Source organism: Nanorana parkeri, unplaced genomic scaffold (genome assembly GCF_000935625.1).
Source record: "Nanorana parkeri isolate BGI_ZX_2015 unplaced genomic scaffold, ASM93562v1 scaffold959, whole genome shotgun sequence".
Lineage (NCBI taxonomy): Eukaryota > Metazoa > Chordata > Amphibia > Anura > Dicroglossidae > Nanorana > Nanorana parkeri.
Genome location: NW_017307227.1, coordinates 544292 through 554180, shown reverse-complemented (window position 1 = coordinate 554180; position 9889 = coordinate 544292). Strand labels below are relative to the sequence as shown.

The following is a 9889-nucleotide window of genomic DNA, read 5'->3' as shown; positions in this document are numbered from 1 at the left end:
CCCGCCCGCACGCATGCACACCCACCTGTGTTTCTGTTTGTGGCTCCCTGGACGGCAGAGCGGACAGCAGCAGCCAGGTAAGACATCCCCCGAAAATAAGACCTAGTGTCTTTTTTCGTGAAAAAAAAAAAATAAGACACTGTCTTATTTTCGGGGAAACACGGTATACTTCTGAAACAATCTTGAGTTTACAATCAGTCGGGCAGGCCATCAAACTTCATGGTTGTTTCCATATCTAAAAGGGTACTATGTTACCATGAAAGTAGCATATACTGCGCATGGAAATAGAACACAACATAGGTATGTTTAACCTCTTGCCGTCTGCCCGTTAAGAAAAAACGGACGGACGGCAGACTCGCATCAGCGGGTTGCCGTCTCCAGACGGCATTTTTCTCCTGCTCGCGCGCGCAAGGGCAGAAAAGCCCCGCTCGTTTCTACAGCCGTTAACGGCTGTTTCACATACAACCGATCAGCGGCTCTATAGCCGCCGATCGGTTGTATGGCGTGAATTTCGTGTACCTGTGCTATTATATAGGGGGATTGTAACCCCCTATGTAATAGCAATAACAATAAGTGTAAAAAAAAAATCTATATATATATATATATATATATATCATGTTACATATTGAAGCGAACGTCGCAGTGAGAGCAATCATTTTAGGGCCATCAATCACTGATAACACTAAACTGATGAGCGGTAAAAGCTTTTAATGCGTCGCCTATGGACAATTTTGGGTAATGTAGTTTTTTGAGGTTTTGCGCGCGTGCGCAATTTTAAGGCTTGACATGTTTGGTGTCTCTTTACCCGACGTGACCCCGTCTTTTATATTTTACCAAAAAATTGGGTAATAATAAAATGTTTTATAATTTATTATAGGGGAAACTGTTTTTTTTTTCTGTAATTTTTCCTTAATATATTCAAAAATAAAAACCCCAGTGGTGAATAAATACCACCAAAATAAAGCTCTATCTGTCCCCAAAAAAGGGTATAAACCAGGGATGTCAACTGGTTAAGGGCTTAATACCATTTATTGAGCATTTCTGACTTGAGCTTTATTTGGAAAACCATTATATCAGTGGGTTTAATTCTGCTTTATTACCTCTTTGACAGGCGGCAAAATCTGAAATTTGCTAGCTTAACGAGCATTGACCTCCTGCAGAATCTTCACATGTGACACACTTGTGTGTCAGGTGCCAGCATCCTCCACCATTCTGTGGCTTCATCTGTTGGCCCCTATGTAATAACACAGTAGTGATGTAGGGGCCGACTGGAAGGTCCATAACGCACAATGGGTACCAAGCATCCAACACACCCAAAAATAGGATTCTTCAACCACCAAAGCATTTGAAGACAGAAAAGAATGGAGTTGCCACTCACCGGACAGGTAAGTATTAACCTCCCTGGCGGTATGATTATGTCAGGATTTTAGTTCAGTGTCTGATGACGAATTTCCCAACGAATCGCTATCGCTCAATTCTGCAAATGAGTTCTAATTTACTATCGCTTTTTTCTACCTGCTCTTAAAACCGCTTTTGACCTAAAGGGACGCTTTTTGGATGCCATGGACGTTCACAAGTTTCCAGGCAGAAAGAACAGTAAAAGTGCAGGCAGGGCACTGGACAAAAATGAAGTGAAATAGTTTGATACATACATGTAATTCTAGCAGATTACATTGTATTGTGTGTATTCTGTGTAAATGTCATGTTTGCACTTTGTAATTTCCCGCCGGCTCCGCCCCCCGCTGCGACGCCTGAAACCAAATGCCAGCATCGGCCGGGCGCACATAGCAGAGGACACCGCGGGCTCGCAGGGACAAGGTAAGTGGCACTTTTGCGCAATCCCGAGTGTGGCTCGGGGTTACCGCTTTTGGTATTGAAAATTAACCCCGAGCCAGACTCGGGAATACCGCCAGGGAGGTTAAGAGTCTTCTCCTGCAAGGAGGTTTTTTTTAAAGAATCTTTTCAGAGTTGCTTAAATCTTGCAAGCATTGTTTTATATTGCTAGATGAGTGTTCCAATCACTGCTCAATCCATGCTTGCAGAGGCAAAATTTCTGCATTGCCAACTTAGTCCGTAGTGTAGAACACAAGGACTCTCAGGGGCAGCACACAACCACAAGATGCTGTCATTAACATATTTTAGGGATGTCCTGATACCATGTTTTCAAGACCAAGTACTTGTACTTTCCCTCAGGTACTTGCCGATACCAGTAACTGATGCTTTTTCTTAAAGGGATTGTGACATTTCTTTCAAGAACAATACAGACTAACGATTATAGGGCAGTTTCTTTAAAATTAGGAAGAACTGTACCTCAACTATGATTATTCAGCAATGGAGAATGGCAACCAGCAATAATGGATTGCTGAGATTTGTAGTCCTCTAGAGTCCGTTGCCATTCTTATTGATTATACAGCAATGGAGAATACAACCAGCAACAGAGGACTACAGATCTCATCAATCCATGATTATGCAGCAATTATACAGGGTTGCATGTGGTCTCACCTGGGCTATGTGGGCAGGTGCCGAGCTCGGCAGGGCACCAGGGTTGTATGGACAGGTGCGGCGCTGTCCAGGCCTACGCGGGTCTCGGGAAGGAGATGTGTGGCCGGACTGGCACTGTCAAAGACAGCTGCCTGAAGTCCCCAGAAAACACGAGAGCTCAGGCAGCAGCTCGTGTTTAAAAAGTTAAAAGGAGAACTATGAGGTGAGTGCTTTTCACTCACCTCATAGTTCTAGCCGACCTGTGACAATGAGACTGTCACAGGTCGGCTCAGCAGATCGGGAGGTGAGCGAACACATACCGGCGTTCGCTCACCTCTTGATCCTGTCACGGCTCTCTGCTGTGACAGGGGACGGGCTGGATTACCCCTCCCCGCTCTGATCCGCCAGCACGGACTGGCGGAACGGACGGGGGAGGGGGCGGGTACAGCTGGCTCTGCCTCTAGATAGGCAGAGCCAGCTGTCAGTCACGCAGCTGGGCGGATCCAGACATAATTGTCTCAGTATACCGCTACAGCTCGCGGTATACTGAGCCTAGGGTGACGGGAGGACGCTAGTTTGTGTCCTCCCGTTTCCCTAAGGAGAACTATGGGGAAAAGCCTTAACCCCATAGTTCTCCTTTAAAGGGCTGGTATCGGCCTTTAGTATCAGTCATTTGCATGAGTACAAGCACTTGTGAAAATGCCCTTTATCGGTATCGGGACATCCCTAATATATTTCCTTTCAGTAGAATAGCTTCCAAACTGTTGCTTTGCCTGCCACTGCAATTCAGCATTGTTGTTGAGGCCTTACAGCTTGTACATTTTTGTGGATGTTTTTTGTGTTCACGCACTCTGGGTCCATATATCTAGAACAAAATTTAGCAAAATAGGGTGACAGTTTGCCCTACTCTTGCCATCAATGCACGGTGGGTAAACTGTGTTGGCTATGGCATCAAATCTTTTTAGGCTAGCTAATCAACTAGGTTCCAAGAGGGGTAGCAGAAAGAAACCATATAAATCTGGTTTGAGAGATGTAAGGCAATCTATTGAACTGTTACTTAAAAATGTGCAACAAATGCTCAAAAACAAGCAAAATCACTAGGCAAAAAAGCTGATGCCTAGGTGTGAATGCAGCCTTAAGGAACCTGTAATAAAAATAGGATTTTTGTACTCTTCGTGAAATCTTTTTCGAGAGTACATTGAGAGACACAGGAAGTTTTAAACCTTTAGGATATACTGCCACCTACAAGAGCATAGGACACTGGCAAAACTCTATAGGCATCCAGGGTATAATCCCTCCTCTGACCACCAGCATGCCACAGTTATGTTGAAAAGCGTTATCCTATAGTCTTTCTCATCCATGAAGACACACTGGAAGCCCTTAACCTTCAGGAAGTCCAAAAGAAGAAGGACAAATAAGGTGTGGACATCACAGCAAATAAATGCTAACAGGCCCAATGTTAAACAACAGCAAAGGGAGACTGTCTGCAGTTCAAAGTGCCGTCTGAATGACCTTTCCCCTGAAGCTGGCATCAGATGAGGCAGAAATGTCCACCTGGTAGAACAGATGTCAATCTTGTAAATCTGGGAGGCCTGATACTAAAAAGCCAAAGACGTCCCCACTGCCTTAGTGGAGTGAACCTTAAAGGCTAAGGGGGCAACCCAATCCTTAAGACCTTACATCTGAGCGATAGTCTGCCTGAGCCACCAAGAGAAGGTAGAAAAATAAGCCAAGGTGCCTTTCCTAGGTCCATTTGTGATGATAAAAAGGGAATCAGTCTTCATGAGGGAAGCAGTACCTGATAGACTCACACTATCTGAACCACATACAAACAATGGAGGAAAATTTCCTTTTGATGAACCGGAGCCACGCAGAGATGTCCTGGTCAAGGTGGAAAGTGAAGATTACTTGGGGAAGAAAATAAGTCCTGGGCCTGAAAATCACCTTATCCTTGTTCAAGACCCAAAAGGATTCCTTGTAAAATAAAGCCACTAGCTCTTTGAAGAAGTAGACCCTGCACAGGACATCCCTGGGCCTCTTTAAGATCTGCACTCCTAGGGCCCTATGTGCTGTGCACATGGCCAAGTTCAATGGTATCACTTACTGGTCTCTTCAGGAGTAAGATTTCAATGCAGTCTGTGAAGTGTTTGAGGTCTTTCCTCATGGAGAATCCTCCATAGTTTGAAACGTGTCTACATGTCTTGCTTGGTGGGTCATAGCCTCATGTAGATTTTAAATTCCAATAAAAAAACAAACAAACAGTGGTAGCTCAGACTCCATGTCCATCTCCAACTCCAACTCTTGTGAGCTATGATACTCGCCTCTGCATTCAGGTGCTGCATATTTCTGTTGGGTGCCCCGACAGGCCTAGCAGTGTGGAATGTGGCGGTGTTCTGCAAGTGCCATCTTAGGTATGGTTTCTGGCCTTTCGCTAGGGCAGAATAATGAAGTTATCAATTTTGACTAAGACATTGAAAAAGCCAATCCAAAGAATCTGTGTGGTCTCTTTGGAGAGCAGCGACCCATGGGTACATTAAGGAGGAAACTATAACACGTTCTCCCCTATGGCACAAAGCCATCGCAGGAGCTCAGCAGGACACGTTTTACTAGGCCATGCATATGTTCCCCCGAATTCTAAAGTTTATGTGAAAGTAATCTGAATGTGGTTTGTCTTTAATGACTATATGTGACAGGCAGTACAATCAGTATTTCTCCTACACAATTGCTGAGGGGAAAAAAAAATCACCTACAGAATAAGCAACAGAGAGAATTTACCGTTTTAATAAATCTAAGCAAACTAACAGACATGGAACAAAATATCACAGAGGTAAAGGCACAATCGCTGTGCAGCATTACTAAGCAGGGATTATACCCTGCATGTACAACAAGTAAATTATGCTATCCCATTTGTACACAATGTACATTTATACAGTATATAAATATAAACTATACATACAAAAATATGAATTTTGCACTAACCCTAAAATCAATTTCTTGAAATTCATGAAAGTGACATTAAACTAAGGAGTTAAATCTTAACAAAAATGTAGTGATTTAATCATAGCCATAGCTGTCCAGGCGGCTGCTATGGGCCTGGGGGTGGAAGGGGGCCCCATCAGGTTGTTGATGCAAATTAATAGAACATGTGAAGAAAACACTGCATCATTAAGAATTGGAGTGCCTGCAGTTGTTGACAACCGTTATCCGTAGGTCTACAACCGTAAGTCTACAGTGTAGGAAAGCTGACATCAGATGCACAAGAGGAGTCTTTGGGATCCTGGTGTTGTTAGTCACATCTCAGAGAAAGGTTATGGGGGGGAGCACATTTTTGCTATGGGGCCCCATGATCTGTAGTTACGCCCCTGCAATAATGTATCTCATTTGTGTATCACTCGGCTGTAGATCCTCAAATCATCTCTGAATTGGTGCTGACACTGTCCTTCCTTCTGGAGGATGGCTACTTTTGTTCCCCATGGTCCCTGTGTGTGTTGTAAAGTAGTCACTGCTCCAAGCTCGCTCCCGTGAATATAATATATAAGGGAATATAAACGCCATACAAATTAGTAAACCAAATATCAGATTGTAGTCCATCACAGGAGTGAGCTTAGAGCGGTGGCTGCTTTACAACACACACAGGGACCATGGGGAACAAAAGTAGCCATCCTCCAGAAGGAAGGACAGTGTCAGCACCAATTCAGAGATGATTTGAGGATCTACAGCTGAGTGATGTACAAATAAGATACATTTTTGTTAATATTTAGGGTACCTAAATGCATTTTTAAGATTTAACTGCTGAGTTTAGTGTCACTTTAAGGATACAGGATCAATAGAATTCTGAGACAATTTGGTTATACTGCTGCGTACAGTACAAAAAAAGCAGTTGGCCAGTCAAGTATAACCCCTTCCACTCCCATGATGCTTCGGTTTTTAGAAAGCAGTATTAGATGTACAGTATATCCTAAACACAGAGGAATGATCAAGGCCCACAACAGGAAGTGCCCACTGCTTGTAAATACCTCCTCTATGGAATATTGCTCAGCAAATAATTTAGGAGGAGAGATCGATTTGTTGTGAGTTTCCTCTCCCCATACAAATAAGTTACTTAGGAATTCTTTAAAAAAGTTTTAACAGTCTTAGGACCTTTAAAATGATATTAACCACTTCAGTACTGGCATGTTATACCCTCTTCAGTTTTCAGCGCTGTGCAAGTTTGGCTAAGAATTCCTCCATCACGCAACACTGTAAAATATATTTTAGATCTTTTTTTTTTTTTGGACAAACAGATCTTTCTATTAGTGGTATCTATAACCACTTTTTTTTTACTATATAAAAAGGACCAAAACAGTTGAAAAAAGCCTGTTTCTCGGACTTTCGTTTATAAATCATAGCAAATAAAAATGTCAGGACAGTATCAAAATCCCTGAAATGACCCCTTTTTGGAAAGCAGACACTCCAAGGTGTTCTGATTTTTTGCTGCAAATTTTTGGAAATGAAGAAAAATACAGGTATTGAGGGGATTAAAACATGGAGCTTGGTAATAGTGCATAAGAGACAATAAATGTACAGCTCATAGACAGAAGGAGGCGGTGGTAAAGGGGTTACTGTACAGGTCACATACAGTGGGAGGATGGAGATTAATGGGGTTAATGTACAGATGTTGAAGGATTAATGTACAGGTCAGAGCATAGCCAGAATGGATCTAACATAAGCCAGAGATGAGGGGGGTTTAAAATAAAGTAAAAATAATTTTTTTTTTTTTTGCTGCAGCAGCTTATTTTTACTATTAAAGAGGAACTTTACCCATATCTTCAAAATAACAACAAAGGCACCTTTAGAAATGTTTAGTAATGAAAATCTACAAACACATACTTCTAGATAATTGCCGGGTTTGTATTCTTTACTAAGTCTCCTTTTACTTCCTGGAATTCTGGCACATGTGACTAGGACATGTGACCATACTCATCATCTCAGGGGAGGAAAATGCCTTTCCCTGAGATCTCATGAGATTACAGATGAGATTTACAAGCAATGCTCTGCTGATGTAACATTCCCAGGATGCAACGCTTGGGCACAATTACATAATGTGTGCCAAAGTGGACCAGGAGGTGGAAAAAAAGAAATTGTAAGTGAAATAAGATGATTTCATACCAGCATACAAAGCTGTATGCTGATGTGATTTTAGTCAAAGGGGGTAAAGGTCCACTTTAAGTAATGAATGGATGACTCATCCATTCATTTCTCACTTTACTCTCCCCTGCCTCGGATGTAAGAGGATGGAGAGGCCTGGCAATGAAAACTTTGCAATGTGATCGCTGTGATAACCAATCACAATTACAGAACACAGAGCTGGTCCAATCGGCTCTGTGTGTAAAGCGGAAGTAGCAGCCACGCGTTCACAGGAGGATGCACAAGTATGTACTCCTAGAACAATGCACAGTGCACTGGCCGTTTTAATACAGTGGCCAGTCTGCAAGTGGTTAAAGTCAAAATGTTTTTAAGCTGATTAAATCACTTACAATGGATGTTGCTCCTTGATGTTAAAAGTTTTATTTTCCTGCAGAATTAGCTTGCACGATGAGCACTGGCCCTGATATTTCATTTTTGGGTGGCTCTTTTCCATTGCAGAGTCCTATAAAGCTACCCTTGTGTGTGCTACTAAGCTTTGTGTGTCTGCACAAACACACAGGCAAAGGAAAACAAGCCACTTCCCTCCCCCCTGATCCCCTCTCTCGTCTCTCATTCCTTCTCCAAACTAGCAGATGGACAGTTGCTGGAGATTGTGCTCTCCCATGTGATCTTGTACTAGACAGAAAATTCAGGAAAGCAGAGCTAAGAGTTTGAGCCAGCTGTTCAGAAACATGATGGCTGTAAGTGCTTAGGACAATCTATGTCTGTTTGATTTGGAGTCATTTAGAATTTAATATTACTTTAAGGGAGCCTAACCCGACTGGTTTCAGACAAGGGTAATTCCATGTGCACACAGCCTCAATAAGACAAAATATGGTATCTTCTTGATAAAAGTAAAAAATGTCCATCCTTATACATGTTTGGCCAGCAGCTTTTTGTTTGCTAGTGTCGAATTCCTCCTGTAGGCAGCAGCAGAACCAAATTGCCTACTGATCATGTGTCCCTTTATGAACAATAACCCAAAAGGGTGGTTAAAAATGAACATGCTACATTTATTTACATAAGTTGATTTATCTAAACATACAATCTTTAAAGGAAACCAGTGCTTGGAAAAATGTTGACACCCCTGAGCTTCTTCTAAAAATGCTAATTGCTGTGCCTTTTCCAAGTATGTAGCAAGTGAAGTCTTGGATCTGGATACTTTTTTTTTCTTTTTTGGATCATTGACTCCGAAGCCATTGGATCACCATTACAGCCATTCAACTAGCAGTTTTAGAGAGCAGCCATGGCAACTCCCTTATTTCTTCATGTCAGGATTCTTTTACAGCAAATATCCTATGCAAACCAGGACAGGAAAACTGTGGTCCATCAGAGACAAAATGTTATTATCCTGTATTACCATACATGTTTTTTAGGATGTATATTGCAGCCTGCCTACTTAGTCAAGTATAGCGTATTTGCTCTTCTTCAGATTATTTTTCATCCCACTGTGGACTTAAGTGTTTTTTGTAAAGTCCCCTGTAACTGACCGACCTCAGTCATTCACAGAACTTGCCACACAGATTGAAATTCCAACAATTGTGATAAGCAGCCCAAACACGGCTCCTGAAAAAAAAAAGTCCATAACAAAGTATTATTACTCTTAAATTTAACTGGATACACAGTGCGTGTGTGTATGTGTGTGTGTGTGTGTATATATATATTGTGATGTTGGGGAGCTAACAGAGCACTCGCACAGAGGGTTTTGCATATTTTATTTTCCTCTTGCAGGGCAGCCAAAAAACGGTAAACACAAATACACGCTTATCTTCAGCAAACTCAAAGTAAAAGTCCAAATCTTCGGCACAGATAAAACATAAATGTGTCTCAACGACTTGTTGTAAAAAGTCCCAAACCTGGGGAAATCCCTTCCCAGGAACATAAGTCCTGCAGCCAGTCCAGTCTGGTCCGATCAAAATGCTGCAAGCACTATTTTGATCGGACCGCAGGCATAATGTGCCTTGCGAACCCGTGCGGCCGGAGCGCGTGGCTACGGTGCCATTCACTTCCATGGACCGCCATGCCCCCTCCTGCCCCACAAAAAAGTAAGCCGGCCGCAATGCGAGGCAGTGCATTTTGGCCAGAACGCACTGTATCTGGTGTGAACGAGGCCTTAAACCCCTTCCTGTGGCAGGAAAGTTAACCCTGTGGTGGCCCTTGAAGGGACCATAACTCAAACAGTTGTGATATATACCTGCCTTCCAGGACCCAGCCTTGCCGTCCTTATATATATATTTTTATA

General features: G+C 42.6%; 2 protein-coding genes across 3 annotated transcripts in view; both read right to left on the bottom strand.

Moving 5' to 3' along the window:
* KHDRBS1 (KH RNA binding domain containing, signal transduction associated 1) overlaps positions 1 to 9889 on the bottom strand; it is a 38537-nt gene that overhangs the window by 20366 nt on the left and 8282 nt on the right. Inside the window, exon 1 of one of the 2 annotated variants that reach the window (XM_018566562.1) lies at positions 1529 to 1535. The exons of the other annotated variant lie outside the window; for it this stretch is intronic. The gene's annotated coding sequence lies outside the window, so the exon portion shown is untranslated. Of the gene's footprint in view, positions 1 to 1528; positions 1536 to 9889 lie in introns of those variants that run through there. 2 annotated transcript variants of the gene reach the window in all.
* The window catches only part of TMEM234 (transmembrane protein 234), a 9578-nt gene continuing 8813 nt past the window's right edge, over positions 9125 to 9889 (bottom strand). The window contains exon 4 of the mRNA XM_018566563.1: positions 9125 to 9213. Coding sequence (XP_018422065.1) covers positions 9143 to 9213 — 71 coding nt within the window. The 3' untranslated portion in view covers positions 9125 to 9142. The remainder of the gene's footprint in view (positions 9214 to 9889) is intronic.